Source organism: Falco punctatus (genome assembly GCF_963210335.1).
Source record: "Falco punctatus genome assembly, chromosome: 6".
Lineage (NCBI taxonomy): Eukaryota > Metazoa > Chordata > Aves > Falconiformes > Falconidae > Falco > Falco punctatus.
This window is the reverse complement of record NC_137585.1, coordinates 72026280-72046629: the sequence shown is the minus strand read 5'-3', so window position 1 is coordinate 72046629 and position 20350 is coordinate 72026280. Positions and strand designations below refer to the sequence as shown.

At 65.5% G+C, this 20350-nt stretch overlaps 1 protein-coding gene across 2 annotated transcripts; it reads left to right on the top strand.

Moving 5' to 3' along the window:
• Positions 1 to 40: 40 nt before the first annotated feature.
• CPT1B (carnitine palmitoyltransferase 1B) lies at positions 41 to 9885 on the top strand. 2 transcript variants are annotated; one of them, XM_080393893.1, is made up of 19 exons: positions 41 to 210; positions 2395 to 2554; positions 2638 to 2777; positions 3075 to 3246; positions 3863 to 3964; positions 4046 to 4183; positions 4400 to 4477; positions 4565 to 4672; positions 4860 to 4944; positions 5039 to 5234; positions 5810 to 5995; positions 6078 to 6183; positions 6554 to 6670; positions 7130 to 7294; positions 7647 to 7781; positions 8420 to 8572; positions 8879 to 8992; positions 9215 to 9307; positions 9661 to 9885. In XM_080393893.1, the coding sequence occupies exons 2-19, from the start codon at positions 2414 to 2416 to the stop codon at positions 9748 to 9750; spliced, it is 2319 nt and encodes a 772-aa protein (XP_080250019.1). In that variant the 5' UTR covers positions 41 to 210; positions 2395 to 2413; the 3' UTR covers positions 9751 to 9885. The 2 variants fall into 2 exon arrangements, with proteins under 2 accessions (XP_080250019.1, XP_080250018.1); XM_080393892.1 differs by having other exon boundaries at positions 42 to 210; positions 2392 to 2554.
• Positions 9886 to 20350: the final 10465 nt, after the last annotated feature.

Sequence of the window (20350 nt, the reverse complement as noted above, 5' to 3'; positions counted from 1 at the left end):
GTGCCGGTCCCTTCCCGAGGTGCCGGCCCTTTCCCGCGGTGCTGGCCCCCGCCGGGGCCGAGCGCGGTGCGGGGGTGGAGCGGCGGGCGAGCGCTGCCATTTCGGGCCATGCAGCGGGTCCCGCCCGCCGCCGGTGTCCGGTTACCGGTGCCGGGGCGCAGGGAGCCGCCGTCCCCGGGGCCGCCGCCCGCCGTCCGCGCCCCCGAGCAGGTACCGGGCACCCGGGCGGGGGGGACCCACGCGTGGGGGAGCCCAGCGGGGGCGGGAGCCGCTCAGGGCGGGCACCAGCACCCCCCCGGCGCCGGGGGACCCCGCGGCCCCCTACCCACCGCGCCGGGCGCCGGCTCCCACCCGTGTCCGTAGGGAGCGTCCTCCAGACCCCCCCGCACCCCCGGCCCCGCGGCTGCCCGCGCTGCCCCGGTCCCGGCGGCGGCAGCGGGGCCCGAGGGCTCCCGGGCCGGGCAGCGGCTTCTCCAGGCGGCTGCGGGGCCCCGGCCCCGGTGACCTTGCGGCGCTGGCCGCGGGGCTGGGAGCCTCGTCCCACCCACGGCGTGGGGCCTGCGGGTCCCGGGGGCACGGGCCGGCACTGCCCTGCCCTTCCGCGGGGGGCCAGGCCGTGCTGTGCAGTGCCCTGCCACGCTATCCTGCACCGCGTAGTGCTGGGCCATGCCATGTGGTGCTGGGCCATGCTGTGTGGTGCTGTGCTACGGCACACACTGCTGTGCTATGCCATGTAGTGCAGGGCCATGCCATGCGGTGCTGTGCCACACCACACGCTGCTGTGGCATGCCATGCGGTGCTGTGAGGGGCCATGGAGTGCTGTACCATGCTGTGTGGTGCTGTGCAGTGCCATGCGGTGCTGTGCAGTGCCATGCAGTGCTGTGCCATGCCATGCTGAGCCTTGCCACACCATGCAGTGGTGTGCAGTGTTGCCACACCATGCACACGCTGTGCAGTGCTCTGTGTGGTGCTGTGCTGTGCTGTGTAGTGCTGTACCACACCATGCGGTGTAGTGCTGTGCTGTGCCATGCTGTACTGTGGTCTGCAGTGTAGTGCAGGGCGATCACATGCAGCAGGGTGCAGTGCAGTGCAGCCGGGCAGTGCACTACACTGCAGAGCACTTCAGTGCAGGGTGATAGCGGTTTAATGCAGTGCCGTGCGGCATGAGGCAGTGCCAGGCTGTACGGTTCAGTGCTGGGCAATGCTGTGCAGTGCAGTGTAACAGCACAGTGCAGAGCAATGCAGTTCAGTGCAGTGTAATGCACACCAGTGCAGTGCTGCGTAACCACACAGAGCAGTGCAGTGTGGTACAGTGCGGTGCAGCGATGCAGTGCAGCATGGTATGGCTGTGTGGTATTGCAGTTTGTTCAGTGCAGCGCAGTGTGGCTGTGTGGTGCAGGCACAGTGCAGTGCAGTGCAGTGCAGCCATGCAGTGCAGCGCAGGACGGTTGTGCGGTGCAGTTCAGCGCAGTGCAGTGTGGCTGTGTGGTGCAGCACAGTGCAGTGTGGTGCAGCATGGTGCAGCTGTGCAGTGTGGTGCGGCATGGTATGGCTGTGCGGTGCAGATAGTGTAGTGCGGTGTAGCCGTGCGGTGCAACACGGTGCAGTGCAGCACAATGTAGCAGTAGTGCTGTGACACGGTTCCTGCCAAGCTTCTGCCTTCAGCCCGAAGGTGCCTGTGTGAAGGGCACCACTAGCACACTGGTGCCTGAGGCACCTAGGGGTCTCCCCCTGCCTGAGGCCTGGGCTGCAGCAGCAGCACCCGCGGGCCCCACGGCCCTCGGGCTCAGCCCTGGGCTGGCACCACCGGCACCCACAACAGCAGGATCCCGGGATCCCAGCTGTGCCTGCAGCAGGGTCCCTGCTCGCCCCGTGGCTCCGGCTGTTGGCTTGGCGGGCAGCGTTCCCGGTGCAGCACGGCTGCCTGCGCCCGGCACAGGGGCACGTGCTGCCTCGTCCTCCCAGGGTTTCACCACGGGCAGGGGCCGGCAGCTGCCCACCAGCAGGGGTGTGTCCCCTCTCTCCCAGCGCTGGGGACGCTGCGGGGACTGGAGGCGGCACTGACCCTTCTCTCAGTGGGCACCCGGCCAGCGCCGCGTGACTGGGCCGCAGCACGCGCACTGGGCTGGCAGGCTCCCACGGGACATGGACATCCTGGCACTGCAGCCAGCACACCACCTCCAGGGCTGCACCAGTGCCTGTGCACTGCACCGGCCCGGGCAGTGCCACGGCAGAACCCCCACCCCGTGGGTGAGGGCACCCACTGCCCCCCCCTCCCCCATGTCTTTGCTCCCTGGTGCCAGGGCTGGGCAAGGGTCCCCGCTCCATCCTGGGCAGCATATCCCGGAGGTGGCTGTCGCTGCACTCAGCACCCCCATGTGTGTCCCCCAGCAGGTGCCAGCAGACACCCAGGATGGCGGAGGCTCACCAAGCTGTGGCCTTCCAGTTCACTGTCACCCCTGAGGGCTTGGACTTCCACCTCAGCCGCGAGGCTGTCAGGCAGCTGTACCTTGCTGGCATCTCCTCCTGGAAGAAGCGCTTGGTCCGCGCCAAGGTGGGCTCGGCCAGGGGCAGCTGGACGGTTGGACCCCCCTGTCCCTGCCGTCCCCGCCACCCTGACCCCACCTGTGCCCACAGAACAGCTTCCTGACCGGCGTCTACCCTGCCTCCCCCTCCAGCTGGATGGTGGTCGTGATGGCCACCGCTGGCTCTTTCTACTGCCAGGTTGACCCCTCCCTGGGGATGATTGCCCGCATCCGCCACTGCCTGCCTGAGAGGTGAGCATGGGCGGCTTGGCCAGGGGGGACCACTCCCCCATAATCATAGTCCCGCTGGCCACATCCCTCGCTGGGGACCACCCCCCATGTCCCAACTCATGGTCCTGCAGAGGGACCCCCCGGCATGTCTGCTGCTGCCCCAGGATGGCGATGGGAGCCTGTGGCAACCCCTGGGGGTCCCACCCCACACACCCCTATCCCACGGGCACAGCCCCACTTGGGGACATCCCCCAGAGGTCCCACCCTTCATGTCCCCCCAGCCCGCCATGTCCCCCCTCACCCTGTCTGCCCCCACAGCCGCCTCCTGAGCTATGAGAGCCGGACGATGGTGAGCACTGTGATCTTCTCCACCGGCGCCTGGCTCTCTGCCGTCCTGCTCTTCCGGCAGGCGCTGAAGCTGCTCCTTTCCTACCATGGCTGGATGTTTGAGCCGCATGGCAAGATGAGCCGCAGCACCAGGATCTGGGTGGTGAGCAGGACCTACAGCCAGCACCGACACGGGCACTGGCACCATCACTGGCCTGGCACGGCAGGGCAAGCGGTGCTGAGTGGCGTGCTGCCAGTGTAGGTGCAGGAGGATGCTAAGGCATAGGGTGCAGAGTGTCTGCATCTGCATGCATGAGTGCATGCACATGTGCAGCATAGTGGGTGCTGGGGCGCCGGCCAGGGCTGCGAAGCTGCTGGTGGTGGGGACGAGATGAGCCCGCTCTGTGACCTGGAGGCGGTGGGTGCCAGGGGCCCAGGGGAGCTGCAGGAGCCGGACAGCGAGGCCACGAGCTGCTCTGGGCTGCTCTGCCCAGGGTGGGCATGGGCAGGAGCAGCTGCCCAGGCCAGGGTGTCAGGGGCAGCAACTACAGTTGGGACCCAGCTGCGGTGCAGGGGAGCATGCAGGGCTGGGAAAGGGACAGCGACAGCATGCAGGGCTGTGACCAGCCAGCGTGCATGATTAGGACCTGGCTGCAGTGCAGCAGGCACATGCAGGACTCCCAGTGCCAGCAGCAGGAGCTGGTGCGCGGGCAATGCATGGCCATGCCACACTCCTGCAGCTCAGCCTCATCCCCCCATCCCCTTGGCATGCCTGGCAGGCGCTGATGAAGGTGCTGTCAATCCGCAAGCCCCTGCTCTACAGCTTCCAGACCTCTCTGCCCAAGCTCCCTGTGCCCCCTGTGGAGGCCACCATCACCCGGGTAAGGAGCTGGGATGAGACTGGAGGGTCTGTCTGCAGTGGGCCGAGGATGGGGGTGTCACACCGAGCCCCCTCCCTGCAGTACCTGGAGTCGGTGCGCCCGCTCATGGATGACGAGAAGTACAGTAAGATGGAGGCCCTGGCCAAGGAGTTCAAGGAGAAGACAGCTCCACGGCTGCAGAAGTACCTGATCCTCAAGTCCTGGTGGACAACCAACTATGTGAGTATCCTGGGCTTCTCCAGTGCTGGAGGCGGGGACTACTGTGGTGGTCCCCCCCTCCAGCACCAGGGATGATGACCCAAACTCAAGCCCGTGGCCCTGCTGTCCTCCATCATCATGAGAGGGGGGGACTTGGGTCCTCCTGGGTGCCGCAGCTGGGTTGTTAGAGGCAGGGGGTCCTGCACCCCCTCACAATCCCCATCCCCATCCCTGCAGGTGAGCGACTGGTGGGAGCAGTACATCTACCTGCATGGCCGCAGCCCACTCATGGTCAACAGCAACTACTATGCCATGGTAAGGGTTGGGGTGACCACTGCCATGCCCAAAACCCCCACCAGCTGCCCCTTGGCATCCTCATCGAACCCCATCCCTTGTCCCCAGGATTTCCTCTACGTGACCCCCAGCCACATCCAGGCTGCTCGGGCAGGTAACATGGTGCATGCCATCCTGATGTACCGCCGCAAGCTGGACCGTGGGGAGATCCCCCCCGTGAGCACCCAGGGCACTGGGGGAGCTGGGGGTGTTGGGGAAGGGTAGGTCTGGGGTGGAGTCACTGTGGGGCTGGCATGGGGTCCTGGGGCTGCAGGGAGGCTCAGGGAGGCTGGGGTTGGGGGGTGCAGGGGGCAGAGGTGAGGGCACAGGCATCCTGGCCCCGACTCACCACTGCCCCATGCAGATGATGGCGCTGGGCATCGTGCCCATGTGCTCCTACCAGTCCGAACGGATGTTCAACACGACCCGCATCCCCGGCAAGGAGACGGGTACGGGGCACCGGGAGGGTCCCCATTCCTCAGGGTCTGTCCCAGGTGGGGTCCCGGGGCATGGAGTGGCCGTAACACTGGTGTGTGTCCTCAGACACGCTGCTGCACCTGGTGGACAGCAAGCACCTGGCTGTCTACCACAAGGGCCGCTTCTACAAGGTCTGGCTCTACTATGGGGGGCAGCCGCTGCAGCCCTGTGACCTGGAGCTGCAGTTCCAGCGCATCCTGGATGACCCCTCCCCCCCCCAGCCTGGCGAGGAGCGGCTGGCAGCACTCACCGCTGGCGAGAGGTGCTGATGTCCCCGTGGGTCCCTGTGCTCCGGGCACACCGTGTATACTATGGGTGCTGAGCAGGCGCAGGGAGATGAAGGAGATGCTTGGGGATGGGTCACTTGGGTGGGGGGGCCACCTTGGGCCACTCATGGGTGGGGGGGCTGCAGTGTGGGTCGGGGCATGGGGGTGGTGGGCTTGGGGGCCTCAGCAGGATGGTAGGTATCACCTGCCCCACACCCTCATGGCTCCTAGTGCTGGATCCTGGGGCCACCCACGGGTGGGGGCTGTGATGTGGGTTGGGGTTGTGGGCTTCGGGGGCTTTGTGGGATGATGGGCATCACCGGCCCCACACTCTCTGGCTCCCAGTGGCGGACCCAAGGGCCACCCATGGGTGGGAGTTGGGGCTTCATGGGCAGTGGGCTCAAGGGGCTCCGTGGGACAGTGGGCATCACCAACCCCACACTCTCATGCTGTTGATGGTGGTGGTGGCCACCATGGGTGGGTGCTGCAGTGCAGGTGGGGCTGGGGGGCTTGGGGGGCAGCAGATCAGGGCATCACCAGTCCCGGGCCCTCATGCTGGTGGTGCCGGCAGGGTGCCCTGGGCTGAGGCTCGAGCCCGGTTCTTCAGCCATGGGAAGAACAAGGTGTCACTGGATGCTATCGAGCGGGCAGCCTTCTTCCTGACGCTGGACGAGGAGGAGCACGGCTATGTCGCGGGCAAGGAGGGCTGCATGGACACCTATGCCAAATCCCTGCTGCATGGACAGTGCTATGACCGGTGGGCAGCCCCCCAGCCCCCCTGCCCCAGCTCCCCCCAGTCCCCAGTGCCCACCCTGCCCTCACCACCCGGCTCCCTGCAGCTGGTTTGACAAGTCCTTCACCTTGGTGGTCTACAAGAATGGGAAGCTGGGGGCCAATGCCGAGCACTCCTGGGCTGATGCGCCCATCATCGGGCACCTCTGGGAGGTAACGGGGGGTGAAGGGGTGCCCCCAGGGGGCACCCCAGCTGTGCACCCTCCTTGGGCACCCTGGGGCTCCAAGGGGGACCCCTGGGGCTGAGGATCCACATTGACACCCCTAGTTGGGCACCCCAGGGCATGGGACTCCAAGGTGGGCACCCCCCGGGCTGAGCACCTCTCTCCTGGGGTCTGGAGGAGTCAGAGGGGGCAGTCTGGGGTGAGTGGGGCTCTGGAGAAGGGTGTGGGGCAGCCCTGGGGGAGGGTGTGGGGCAGCCCTGAGCAAGTAGGGCAGGCGGGTGGTGAGTTGGGGGTGGATGGAGCAATGCTGGGGGGGTGCAGGGGGCCGGTGCCCCACACTCAGGGACCTCTCCCCTCAGTTTGCACTGGCAACAGAAAAATTCCAGCTGGGCTACACCGATCGGGGACACTGCCGGGGCGAGCCCAACACTCAGCTCGCCCCCCCCCAGCGCCTCCAGTGGGACATCCCCCAGGAGGTGGGTCTGGCCCCCCAGCCGCAGCCCTGCAGGCAGGTTCTCAGAGTCCCCTGCGCCCCATGGGGCTCTCTGCACCCCAGCCACCCCACTTCCCCATGTCATTGGGGTGAGCTCTCCTGCACCCCAGCCACCCCCTGCACCCTACACCATTGGGGTGGGATCTCTGCACCCCAGCCACCCCCCTGCCCCATGGCATCGGGGTGGCCTCTCTGCACCCCAGCCATCCCCTGCACCCCACATCGTTGGGGTGAGCTCTCTGCACCCTGGCCACCCCTGTTGTGCCCCACGGCATCACGGTGGGCTCTCTGCACCCCAATCACCCTCCCCAGGCCCCGCAGCACCAGTGCACCGGGTGCATGTGTGCCCTGGGCTGGGGCTGAGCCACCAGTGTCCCCGCACCGTAGGCAATGGGGGGCTGGGGCTGTACGCCCTGTCTGCCATGGCTGCGCCTCCCTGCAGTGCCGTGACACCATCGAGAGCTCGTACCGCCTGGCCAAGGCACTGGCCGATGATGTGGACTTCTGCTGCTTCCAGTTCTCTGAGTTTGGGAAGGGGCTGATCAAGAAGTGCCGGACCAGCCCCGACGCCTTTATCCAGATCTCCCTGCAGCTCGCACACTTCCGTGTGAGCTGCCCCGGCCGGGCCGGGAACAGGGACGGGATGGGAAGAGGGACAGGGATGGGAAGAGGGACAGGATGGGGACAGGATGGGATGGGGATGGAGACAGGAATGGGAATGGGGGCAGGGATGGGAACATGTATGGGGATGGAGACAAGAACAGGAACAGAGACAGGAATGGGGATGGGAACAGGGAGGGGGACAGGGACAAGGATGGGATGGGGAGAGGAACAGGGACAGGAATGGGGATGGGGATGGGATGGGGTTGGAGTTGGGGACAGGGACTGGGATGGGATGGGGATGGGGACAGGGGCAACATCCCCTGGGCACGCCCTGGTCTGACCCAGCCTCTCTGCAGGACAAGGGCTGCTTCTGCCTCACCTACGAGGCCTCCATGACGCGTCTATTCCGTGAGGGCCGGACAGAGACGGTGAGGTCCTGCACCGCTGAGTCCACCGCCTTCGTGCGCAGCATGGGGGATGCCCGGAAGACCGTGAGCAATGCGCCAGGGTCCGGGTCTGCAGCCCCCCAACCCCAACCCCCCACATCTCCCCTCCAAGACCTTGGCTCTGTCCTGCTGTCCCCAGCCAGGTCGGGGCTCAGTCTGCACCTCCCCTCTCTCTGGTGGTCCTCATCCCTCAAGGAGATCCACATGTCTGGAGGAGGTCCCCATCCCTCATGGAGGTCCCTATCTCTCATGATCTCTCTCTCAGGGAAGGCTCCATTTGTGGCAGATGTCCCTATTTCTCAAGGATGTCCCCATCCCTCACAGAGGTCCCCATCTCTTGGGGAGGACCCCATCTCTAGGAGAGGTCCCTATTCCTTGGGGACATTGCCATCCCCGGAGAAAGTGTCCACCTCTGGAACAGGTCCCTGTCCCTGTGGAGGTCTCCATCCTTGGGGGACATCTCTGTCCCTGGGGAGGTCCCCATGCTGGTCCCTATCTGTGGGGAACATTCCTGTCCTTGGGAGGTCCCCATCCCTCAGGACCGTCTCCCCTGGAGCTACACAGCTGTTGCCTCTCCCAGGCAGGACTAGGGAGCACTTGCCCTGCACGGAGCTCCCAGGTGGCCAGGCTGGGGGTTACAGGACCCCAGCCTGCACCAGCCCTGAGCCTGGCTCTCCCCACAGCGAGCTGAGCGCCAGCGGCTCTTCAAGGTGGCGGCCGACAAGCACCAGCACATGTACCGCCTGGCCATGACCGGGGCCGGCATCGACCGACACCTCTTCTGCCTCTACGTGGTGTCCCGCTACCTGGGGATACAGTCCCCCTTCCTGGCCCAGGTGAGCTGGGGTGGGCACAGGGGCACGCACAGCACCACACCATGCCAGCAACATGCATAGCACATGGGACACCGTGTGGGCACTACCCTTACATGTGTCACCAGCACACACATGCACAAGGGCTGAATGTGCATTAGGTTGCAGTAAGGGTGCAGTAGGGTGCAGTGGGGCGCAGTGTGGTGCAGCGGGGCACATTTGGGCACAGCAAGGTGCAGCGGGGTGCAGTGGGGCATGGTGTGGTTGAACAGGGTGCAGTGGGGTGCAGCGAGGCGTTTGGCTGGCGGCACCAACACTAGTTTGGGGCAGGTGCTGTCGGAGCCCTGGCGCCTCTCCACCAGCCAGACACCACAGCAGCAGCTGAAGATGTTCGACCTGAACAAGTACCCCGACCACGTCTCTAGTGGTGGCGGCTTTGGCCCCGTGAGCATCCCAGGGGTGTTCAGCAAGGCTGGGGGGTGGGGGGATAATGTGCATGGTGGGGCAGGTGGGTGAGTGTGCAAGGGCAGGAGTGGGGGTCTGTAGCCCATCCCCCTTGCCTGCAGCTCTGGGGCCGGAACATGCCCCATGCTGGGTGCCCCCAGCCCCATGGCCCAGGTAGGTACCCCCTGGGGGTGCCATGGCCCTGTTCACCTCCCCCTGCAGGTGGCAGATGATGGCTACGGTGTCTCCTACATCATCGCTGGTGAGAACCTCATCACTTTCCATGTCTCCAGCAAGTTCTCCAGCTCTGAGACGGTGAGAGCCATGGGGCAGGGGTCTGGGGAGGCTCCCTGGAGCAGGGGTGCAGGGGCTGGGGGCTCCCTGGGCAGAGCAGGCAGGGCAGGCAGCAGCAGCTTTACCAGTGCTGCAGTTGCCATCCATGCTGTAGGATCTCCTCTGGGGTTCCCATGGGTCTGAGCCAGCCCCCCGACCCTGACCCTGACCCCACTGTGACCCAGCCCCTCTCCTGTGGGACCACCACCCTGCTCAAGGCTCATGGTGCTGCCAGTGCAGGACCTGCCAGGTGTCCCACCTGTGGTAGGCCACAGGGGGTGGCCTAGGGGCTGGGGGGGCCACAGGCCACAGAGATCACAGGTGCTGCCCTGCAGGACTCAAAGCGCTTTGGGAGGAACATCCGCCAGGCCATGCTGGACATCGCTGAGCTCTTCGACAAGCCAGCCGAGAAGGCGGGGAAATGAGGGGGGAGTGGGCTCAGACCCCAGCCTGGAGGGGCCAGCAGGGGCCACTCTGAGCCCTGGTGCTGGGCAGGGGGTTGGGGGGCAGCAAGGGTGTTGCTGCTCTGTACACGTTTCCAATAAAGACTGTTGGTGTGAGCTCCGTGCCCTCCATCAGGCTGTGCTCCCCTGCACCCATGGCGTCCCCAGGGGGTCCTGGCAGCCCCCCAGCAGGCAGCAGGTGCATCATCAACACGTCAAGCAGCAGATGAAAGGCTCCACGGGGTGGTGAGGTGGTGAGCGGTGAGCCGTGCCCACCAGCCGCCTGCGTGGCGATGACGAGGAGTGTGCAGTGGGGCACGGCGGCAGGGACACACGCTACGCAGAGCCCCTTGGCCGTGTCCAGCACGGCGGGACACCTCGCCCCGTGCAGCACGCCGCAGTTGGAGGCACTTGGCACCGTTCCCCCTCCAGCTGCCCGCAGCCACCGAGCTCACACAGCATTGGTGCCACCCAGCCAGCGCCCGCCCACATCGAGACTTGGGATGGCTGGCCAGCCCAGAGCTGCCCGGTGGGCTGGGGGACAGCCAGGCCCAGCATGGGGCTCAGAGTCCCCCGCTGTGGGCATCTTCTCCTGGGATGCAGCCTAAGACCCCACCTGGCACCCACTCCCTGCCTGCACACGCTGCCTTACACCCCCTTTCTGCACCTCTGCCTGTTTCCCCTCCTGGGCTGCCAGAACTGCCTGATGTCCCCATGCTGGGGGACACAGTGAGGAGGTGATGGGGAGGTGGCACCGCAGTGACATCCCCAGAGCTGGCATGGACTCTGCACCCACCATGAGCTGCTGAGCCGGGGTCCCTCCTGTGGCCAGGTGTGGGGCTACCCTCACCCCAGGCTGCATGCTGCACCCTGAGCCCACACTGGGGCTGCATTCTGTGCCCTGACCCTGAACTGGGGCACTGGGGCCGCATCCTGCACCCTAACCCTGCATCGAGGCTGCACCTTCACTGGGGCTGCATCCTGCCCCACAGCCTGGCCCCACAGTCCAGCTCAGCCCCACAGATGGGGGTCTTAAAGTTGGGACCTGGTGGCTAAGTGCGGTGGGGACTCCGGAGGCCACAGGCAGGTGCCCCTGCCAGGGGCTGTGCCAGGACCCCAGGTGGAGCAGGAGCTGCTGGTGCGTGTCAGGAGCCATAATGCATGTCTGTCGGGAGCCACGCCAGGAGCCATGGCTGGAGCCACTCCGGGAGCCGCTGGTCCCTGCTCCCTTATCTGATTTCCAATGTGGGCAGCATGCCCAGCCCTGGCCCTGGCCCTCTCCCCAACAATGCAGCACCTTAACCCCTGAGCCTGGCCCTGCTTGGGGGGCTGTGTTCCCATGGGGATGGCACCCCTAAAACAGGGTGCTTCCTCCCAGCACCCCCTGTCCCCTCACAGGTCCCTCCCCACGGGCACATGTCCATCACTTGGCCTATGCCTCCTGTCCTGCTGGTTTGCGGTTCTGCCCAGGTGTCCTGGCTGCTGCCACCCCCACCCATGGGGCAGTGACCCCGTCCCCATGCTGGCTGGTGCTTGCACCAGAGTGGTGGGTGCTCACACCAGTGCAACGTGTGGTCATGCTGGAGCCATGGGTGCTCACACCAGTGTGGTGGGTGCTCATGCTGGTGCGGTGGGTGCTCACGCCAGTGCGGTGAGTGCTCACACCAGCATGGTGGGTGCTCGTGCTGGTGTGGTGGGTGCTCACACTGGTGTGATGCACACTCACGCTGGTGCGGTGCATGCCACAGGAGGCCATGGCCACGACTGGGCACAGAGGAGACAGCCTGGCAAGGTACAGCCCAGGGCTGGGCACCATCGCTGGGGTGAGCACCAGCTGCTGCCTGAGGAGCACCGACATGGACAGGGCTCTGCCAGTCACTGTGACCCCGCAGACTACTGACACCGCACCCCAGCACAGCCCAGCTCCCCTGCGCCGGTCAGCATTGCCTCCCCAGGGGGTGCCCTACCCTGGCACCCAGAGCGCGGAGAGCCAGGGCAGCACCCCAGGGTGTCTGGGGGTTCACGGTGGTGGGGCTGGGACCGTGGGGCTTGGCAGGGCATGGAGTTTCGGGGTTCCTGGCATGGCTCGGAGCATCACCCACAGCTGGCAGGGGGGCAGAGGTGGTGGCCTCAGGCTCTGCCATGGGCTCACTGGGGTCCCAGGTGGCATGAGGTGCTGGCACCACCGGGGACGACAGTGCATCCACCCAGGGAGTGGTGCCTCTGGGAGTGCTGGAGCGAGGGGAGGCCTGGGCTGGGCGTCCTGCCACGGGGCTGCACCAGCACTGGGGGGTCCCGCCTGCATGTGGCAAGCAGGAGCCGTGGGCAAGCTGCCGCTCCCCTTTGATCTGGGTGCCAGCACCCAGGAGTAGGTGCCACCCGCCCTGTCTGCCACGCTATCTGATGCCCGCGCCCCGGCCGCAGCACCTATAAAGGTGTTGGGACGCCTGCGTCCTGCTCCAGCCGGGCTCATCTCCACGTCGCTCCCGCAGGTGCCGGATGGGTGCTGCAGCCATGGGTGCTGGGGTGGGGAATGGGTGCTGGGTGGGCAGTGAGTGCCGGAGCAGTCAAGGGGGTAGTGGCTGCTGGGCGGGCAGTGGGTGCCGCAGCGGGCAATGGGGTGGTGGGTGCTGGGCTGGGGCAGGCAATGGGGTGGTGGGTGCTGGACAAGCAGTGGGTGCTGGGGCACTGGGTGCTGGGGCATTGGGCGGGTGCTGGGGTGGATGGTGGGTGCTGTGGGGGGGAATTAGGCGCTCCAACCCCCCCACTGCGGCAGGGAAGGGAGAGGATGGCACCAGCTGCTTTCCTGGCGCTCTGCCTGCTCAGCTGCTTGGCCCTGCACCCCCTGCTACGAGGTGAGCCCCTGCCTGCCCCCTGCCTTCCCCCCCTGCCCCGGCCCTTTGCCCATGTTACCCACCCCCAGGGCACCCCCCTACCTGCCACAGCTCCCTGCGTGGCCTGAGGGTGGGCAGGGGAGGGCACTGGGGGCTCCCTGAAATGCAGCAGCTGGGGATCAGCTCCCCATATGGGGGCCGTGAGCCCCCCAGGCTGCCACCTGCCAGGTGCCAACGGTAGGCAGGTGCTGCTGGGGGGGGCGGGCATGGTGACATCCTTCACTCGCCCTGAGCAGGGGTGCAGGCAAACAAGTGTCCCCGGGGCTGGCTGGACTTCAGTGGGCAGTGCTACGGGTACTTCGGCCAGGAGTTCACCTGGAGGAAGGCAGAGGTGGGTACTGGGGGGTCTCAAGCCCCCCCTGTGCAGGCAGTGCTGCCAGGTCCCCTGACCTGCATGTCTGTGCCAGGCTTGGTGCCGGGCCACGCGTGGGGGGTGCCACCTGGCTTCGCTGCACAGCCCCGAGGAGCACCGCGCCCTCGCCACCTTCATCACCCAGCACCAGCGCCGGGAGGAGGAGGAGGAGAACGTCTGGATCGGCCTCTACTACCAGGTTGGTGTCGCGCGCCCGCAGTGCTGCCGGCGATGCTGCCTGCAGTTGCCCCCCTCCTGGCAGGGTCACCACCCCCGAGGCGTGCTCTGCCCCTGCCCCCCCCCACACCTCCATTCCCTGCCTGTCCCTGCCCACCCCTGCCTGCCCCCACGTGCCATGCCTGCCCCTGCTCACCTCCCCATGCCCTGCCTGCCCCTGCCCGCCCCTGCCCACACCCCTGTGTCCTGCCAGTCCCTGCCTGTCCCTGCCCACCTCCCACCGTGCCCTGCCTGTGCCTGCCCATCCTGCCGTGTCCTGCCAGTCCCTGCCTGACCCTACCTGCACTCCCGTGCCCTGCACACGCCCCCATGCCCCGCCTGTCCCTGCCCACCCCTGCTCACGCCCCCACCCCCCCGTGCCCTGCCTGTCCCTGTCCACCTCTGCCCGAACTCCAGTGCCCTGGCTGCCTCCCCGTATCCTGCCTGTCCCTGCCCGCCCCTGATTACCCCCGTACCGTGCCCTGCCAGCCCCCCCGTGCCCTGCCTGTCCCTGTCCACCCCTGCCTGCACTCCAGTGCCCCACCCGCCCTCCCGTGCCCTGCCTGTCCCTGTCCACCCCTGCCTGAACTCCAGTGCCCCGGCCGCCTCCCCGTGCCCTGCCCATCTCTGCCCGTCCCGCCGCGTCCTGCCAGTCCCTGCCCACCCCTGCCTGAACTCCAGTGCCCCGGCCGCCTCCCCGTGCCCTGCCCATCTCTGCCCGTCCCGCCGCGTCCTGCCAGTCCCTGCCCACCCCTGCCTGAACTCCAGTGCCCCGGCCGCCTCCCCGTGCCCTGCCCATCTCTGCCCGTCCCGCCGCGTCCTGCCAGTCCCTGCCCACCCCTGCCCTGCCCCCGTGCCCTGCCCACCCCCTTGTGCCCTGCCCTCCCCTGCCGCCCCCCGCGCGCTGCCCGGCGCTGCCCGGCGCTGCCTGACGCGGCCCGCCCTGCCGGCAGCGCGGCGCCTGGCGGTGGGCGGACGGCTCGGCCGGGCGGTACGCGGCCGCGGCCCCGGCCTGGGAGGGGGACGACGCCCCCGCGGGGCAGCGCTGCGCCGCGCTGGAGGACTCGGCCGGTGAGGGGGGCGGGGGGGTAGGAGGGGGTACCCCCGGGTGGGGGTGGGGATGGCCGGGAGAGGGGTCCCTCCGGGTGGGGAACGGGTGGTGGAGGGCGGGGGTGTCCCCCCGGGTAGGAGGAGGGGATCCCTTCAAATGGGGAACGGGAGAGGGGTCCCCCCGGGTAGCGGAGGGGGTGGGGGTCCCCCCGGGTGGGGGAGGGGATGGGAAGGCGTCCCCCCGGTCTGGAGTGGGCAGGGGTGCCTGTGTGGGGGAGGGGATCTCCCGGCTGGGGGAGGGGCTGGGAGGGAGTCTCCTCCAGGTAGGGGAAGGGAGGGGGTCGTGTGCCCCCCGACTCCCCAGCATCACTGCCCGTGTCTCGCAGGGTTCATGGCCTGGGAGGACGACTCCTGCAGCGAGAGGAAACCCTTCATCTGCAAATACGCAGCCTAGGGGGGCCCAGCCCCCCACGCTGCCCCCCAAACCCCATGGCCCTGCCACAGCCCACTCCCCCAGCCCACGCTCCACGGCACCAGTGCATCCTGGACCCCCAAACCCTGCACCCTGGTGCCCCACGGCTCCATCACAGCCCAGACCCCCAAGCCCCTCTTCCCCACTGCACTGCACATCACCCCCCCGACCCGTACCCCATATCCCTGCGCCCCATGGCATGGTGCATCCTCACAACCTGGACCCCCAAACCCCTCTGCCCCACTGTCCCCAGATGCCCCCCGACCGCGGGGGTGGACACAACAATAAAGTGTGCCCAAGCACCCCTGGCCTTGCGTCTTCGTCCCCTCAGTGTCAGCCCCCACGTGGGAGCGGTATGGGGAGGGGGGGGGGGCATGGTGGGGTGCCTACGGCTGCATTCGCCTGGGTGTGCCCAGGGGTCACGCAGGGGGTGCAAACTCGCAGCAGGAACCCTGCTGTCCCCAGCCCCCCTCGGTCTTCCATCAGTTTTCTACAGATTTTTCTCCATTTTATGGTCAAAGTACAGAAGGCCCAGACGGTCCCCGCTGCTGCCACCCACCTGGAGTGTCCAAGGAGCAGGGGCTGTCCCCAGGGCAGAGGGTGCCCCCCAGGCAGGGGGTGTCCCCAGGGCAGAGGGTGTCCCCAGGGTAGGGGGTGTCCCTGGCTGTGGGGCTGGGCACTGGATGTGTGGGGCACATGTGGGTTTGGCGGTGGCACTGCCGGTGCAGACGTGTGCAGGGCAGCAGGACAGGTGCAGGCAGGTGCTGGGTGCTCCAGCCAAGATTACTGCATGAGGGGGCCCCTGCAGGGCAGTGGGCAGGGAGGGTGGTATGGGGGCACACTCAGACCCCCATGGGACCAGCCACCCCTCAGAGCTGGTGCTGGCACAGGAAGGGGAGCTTGTAGTTGCAGGGGTAGTCATGCCAGTAATAGAAACCTGGGCATGGGGGGGGGAGGGCAGCAACTCACCTGAGCCCTGTTACCCCTCCAGCACACCCCCTTTTCCCTCCATCATCCCACCTCCATCACCGTCGCTCCATCACCCCCCATCACCATCACACCTTTTATCTCCAGCACCTCCCTCCAGCACCCTGCTCCATCATCCTCCCCCCATCATCCCAGCACCAGCACCACCCCTCCACCACCCTCCCTCCAGCACCCCATCTCCATTACCCCTTTTATCTCCATCACCCCTCTACATCACTCCCCTCCAGCATGCCCCCTTTTCCCTCCATCATCCCCTCTCCATCATCATCACTCCATCACCCCCCATCACCATCACACCTTTTATCTCCAGCACCTCCCTCCAGCACCCCCCCTCCAGCAGCCCTCCATCATCCCCCCTCCATCATCCCAGCACCAGCACCTCCCCTCCACCACCCTCCCTCCATCACCCCATCTCCATCACCCCTTTTATCTCCATCACCCCTCTACATCTCTCTCCTCCAGCACCCTCCCTCCAGCACCCCCCACCTTCATCACACCTTTTGCCTCCATCACCCCCATCCAGCACCCCTCCCAGCACCCCCTTCCAGCATCCCCCCTCCAGTACCCCCCTCCAGCACCCCCCATCTTCATCACACCTTTTATCTCCATCATACCCCTCCATCACCCCCATCTCCATCACCCCCCTCCATAGCCTCCGCTCACCACCAGCCACCCCAACCCTCCAGCAGCACCCGGGGGTCCTGGCCAGGCCAGCCCCACCCTGTCCCACAGAACCTGGCCCTCCCAACCAGTTGTCCAGCCCCTTACAGCGCTCTCTGTCCATCCCACTGGCTGTCGGGCTGTCCCAATGCCCAGTGCTTGGAGTTGAAGACAGATTTATTGGACCACTTCCACCACCTGGTCTGTGGATGCTGGGCGGGGGGGGTGGGCACATGGGGGTCAGCAGGTGCTTGAGGGGGTCAGGGCACCTCCTGGGCAGAGGCGCAGCTCCCCCGGTCACTCACATGCTCCTCATCCTGCAGCCCAATCCATGTGGATGGAGGCTGGCTGCCCCATGGAGCTGGACCACTTACAGGTGCAGACCTGTACCTACGCCCAGCCCAGTGCTGCTCCTGTGACCCCCGAGGTCCCACCAGTCGACCCACAGGGACACAGGACCTGTTGGGACAAAAGCACTATGGGCAGTGACTCTATTTGAGTTGCGACACCACAAAGCACCACCCGACAGCACAAACAAGTGCTCACCCTGCCGAGCCGCACCGTGGCCATGCACCCAGGTCTGGTAGTCACCACCATGGCCATGACCAGGCAGCTGCCAGATTGCAGGCAGGGACCACCCTGGGCTGCTTGGTGAGACCTGCTGCTGGCTGGCACGTCCCTCCTATTGCGTGTGGTGAGATCCGCTAGTGTGAAACCAGTGGGCAGCGTGCATTAACACAACCCCCCGCTGTGAGCGTAAAGATGGCCCAAGGCCAGCGTCATGAGTGAGCTGGCTCTGAGAGGGACTGGGCTTCAGGCTGTGGGTCCTTCCGAGGATCTGGAGGAGCAGTTTGGATCATTCCTGTGCAGCTGAAACGCCAACAGCAGCTGGCTTGTGTGCTGCAATGGCCAAGGCTGGAGGCTTCACAGAGACATGCTGGTGGGACACGGCTGGTCCTTCTGCTGGGGTTGCACTCTCCATGCTCATCACGCGTGGGCCAACAGTCAAGAAATGAAATGTTAAATTTCCAGATTGAGGTGCAAAAGGAGCAAGACGTGCCAGGGTCTGACACCGGGGTGGCTCTTGCAGGGGCTGTGCCACCAAGCCAGCACTGGCCGGGTCTGCAGCCAGTGGGACAGCTTTGCCTGGGGTCATCACCACGTTGGCCAAGTGGACAGAGTGGGCTGGGAGAGCAGTGAGCGCTTAGAGCGGCAAGGGCTGTGATCTGCACCCCCCAGCCCGCTGCCGCGCCGGTCCCAGTTACCCTCAGTGCTTGGCCAACTGTTACACTGTGAACCACAGTGTGCGGAGTTAGGACCCATGGAATGACGGTGCCTTTGGTGATTTGTTATTCACCCACCCCATGCCAGGGGCCAGAGCTCCGGACTGTCAAAACTATCATTGCTTGTAATCAGGAATTAATTACCAGAGGTCCCTGAGGTGTCAGGTCCACATCAGCGCAGGCCAGTGCTTGGGGCTCACATGTGAGCTGGAGCCGTGCCTGGGTGTGATTGGCACAGGGAGTGAGCATCACTGCTGTCACTAGACATGACCCAATCATTATATTTATATGCATAAATAACTAAATAAATAAATTTTTAAAATTAATTACAAGGGAAAGGCTTCTTAGCCCTGGTACTGCCTGCTGCCCATGTATGTCACTGCCTGGCCCCATGCTAATGTGCTGGACAAGCAAGGAGCTGGGGAGCCCCAGGGGGCTTGGGAGGGAACACACGGAGCCCATCGTGCCCCAGAGTACTGGGGGGGCACTGAGTGCCCGCCTGGGCTGGTGCACCCTTCCCCATCCAGCATGGAAGCTGCTGGGCAGCCCCAGCCCCCAGTGCCTCAGGGCCTGTGTGCGCTGTATGGGCAGCCCTATATGCTGTGTAGGGGCCCATATGTTGTGTAGGAGGCCATATGTGTTGTATAGGGGCCTGCGTATGTTGTGCAGGTGCCCATAGATGCTGTGTAAAAGCCTGTATATGTAGTGTAGGAGACAGTGTATGTTGTGTAGAAGCCTGTATGTGTTGTGTAGGCACCCACATATGTTGTGTAGCCCGTATGTGTTGTGTAGGGGTCCATATATGCTGTGTAGAGGCCTGTGTATGTTGTGTAGGGGCCAGCATATGTTGTATAGACATTTGTATATGTTGTGTAGGTGCCCATGTATGTTGTGTATGGGCCTGCCTGGCAGCCAGCACAACCACACGCAGCTTGGCCAGGCTGTTCCCTCTTGCCCGCTGTGTTTCAGACACGTGGGCCATTGTGCAGTGGGTCTGACACCCTCCATCGCCATCACCACCATCTTGGCCCAGCTCCAGCACCCTGCCCATGGATGCACAGGCAGAGGTATGGTTGGGGGGGAACAAAATCCCACTACTGCAACTGAAATCAGGGTGTCCCCCCACCCCAGCTCCTGGCACATTTATCGCCTCCATCATCTCCCCTTGAGACTGGCCATGCTCACCTACACACCCACACCTGAAAGGCCAGGGCTGAGGCTGCCTTCTGACACAACCAAGACCCAAAGGCAGCTGCTTGCCTGCCCGCACCCCTGGCTCCCCCTGCTGCATCCCTGAGTTTCCCCTTTGCATCCCTTGTTTCCCATTTGCTTTCCTGTGTCCACCCCCTGTATCCCTGGTTTCCCCTCCACATCCCTGGTTTCCCCTCCACATCCCTGCCTCTCCTCTCCATCACCACTTTCTGTGACCCCATTCCATCCCACCCGGCTGTTTTTCACCTGTGGCCTCCTCCATGTCCCCCCACCACTGCCACACATCCCTGTGCATGCAGTCACACCCTCCACACCAGCTCGAGCTGTGCCTGAGAAGGGTCACTGGCTCCTGGCACGGCTGTTACCAAATTCCACTTTCCTGAAAGGGCTCTTCATTATCACCAGTTCTGCTGTCCTTATCAAGGATGCCGCAGGCTCCCAGATAAGTGGGGACCCTTCCCTGCCAGTATGTTTCCATTACAACTGGGTCGCCCTTAGGCTGCCTAGGCAGTGCCAAATCCTGGGTGCTGAACCCCGTGGCTGGGTGCTGAATGCCACACCTGGGTGCTGAACCCCACAGCTGGATGCCGAGCCCCACGGCTGGGTGCTGAACTCCATAGCTGGATCCTGAGCCCCACAGCTGGGTGCCAAACCCCTTGGCTGGGTGTTAAAGCCCATGGGCAGGGGCTGGAGCCCCCCTCAGCCCACAGTGCTGGTGCTTTCCTGCCGTGCTGGTCGCCTTGGCACAGGGCCCGCGGCAGGTTTGATGCTGTGCGGAGGTGTTTGATCCCGGGCTGTGAATGGCTGTGGGACTGCTCACATGGGCTGGCACTTTGGGGGTGGCCTCAGTGGCAGGGAGCTGCAGGAGCCCCCAGTGTCATTGCCAGGGTGAGGGGCCAGGGCTGCAGCCAGGATGAGGAGGACCCCTGTCAATGTGTCCTTCTGTGGAGCATCCCCTGTCCTGTCTCCGGGGATGGAGCTGGGCATCCCCTGCCCTGTCTCCTGCCATGGAGCTGGGCATCCCTTGTCCCGTGTCCTGGGATGGAGCTGGGCATCCCCTGTCCTGTCTCCCAGGACGGAGCTGGGCATCCCTGCCCTGTGTCCTGCCATGGAGCTGGGCATCCTTACCCTGTGTCCCAGGATGGAGCTGGGCATCCCTGCCCTGTGTCCTGCCATGGAGCTGGGCATCCTTACCCTGTGTCCCAGGATGGAGCTGGGCATCCCTGTCCTGTGTCCTGCCATGGAGCTGGGCATCCTTACCCTGTGTCCCAGGATGGAGCTGGGCATCCCTGCCCTGTGTCCTGCCATGGAGCTGGGCATCCTTACCCTGTGTCCCAGGATGGAGCTGGGCATCCCTGCCCTGTGTCCTGCCATGGAGCTGGGCATCCTTACCCTGTGTCCCAGGATGGAGCTGGGCATCCCTGCTCTGTGTCCCAGGATGGAGCTGGTCATCCCC

Excerpts from the sequence above, each read along its gene's own strand:
- CPT1B (XM_080393893.1), top strand. The coding sequence starts at position 2,414 with ATGGCGGAGGCTCACCAAGCTGTGGCCTTCCAGTTCACTGTCACCCCT. Across the intron at positions 4,673-4,859 it reads ACCGTGGGGAGATCCCCCCC|ATGATGGCGCTGGGCATCGT; the intron begins GTGAGCACCCAG and ends TGCCCCATGCAG. Across the intron at positions 4,945-5,038 it reads CATCCCCGGCAAGGAGACGG|ACACGCTGCTGCACCTGGTG; the intron begins GTACGGGGCACC and ends GTGTGTCCTCAG.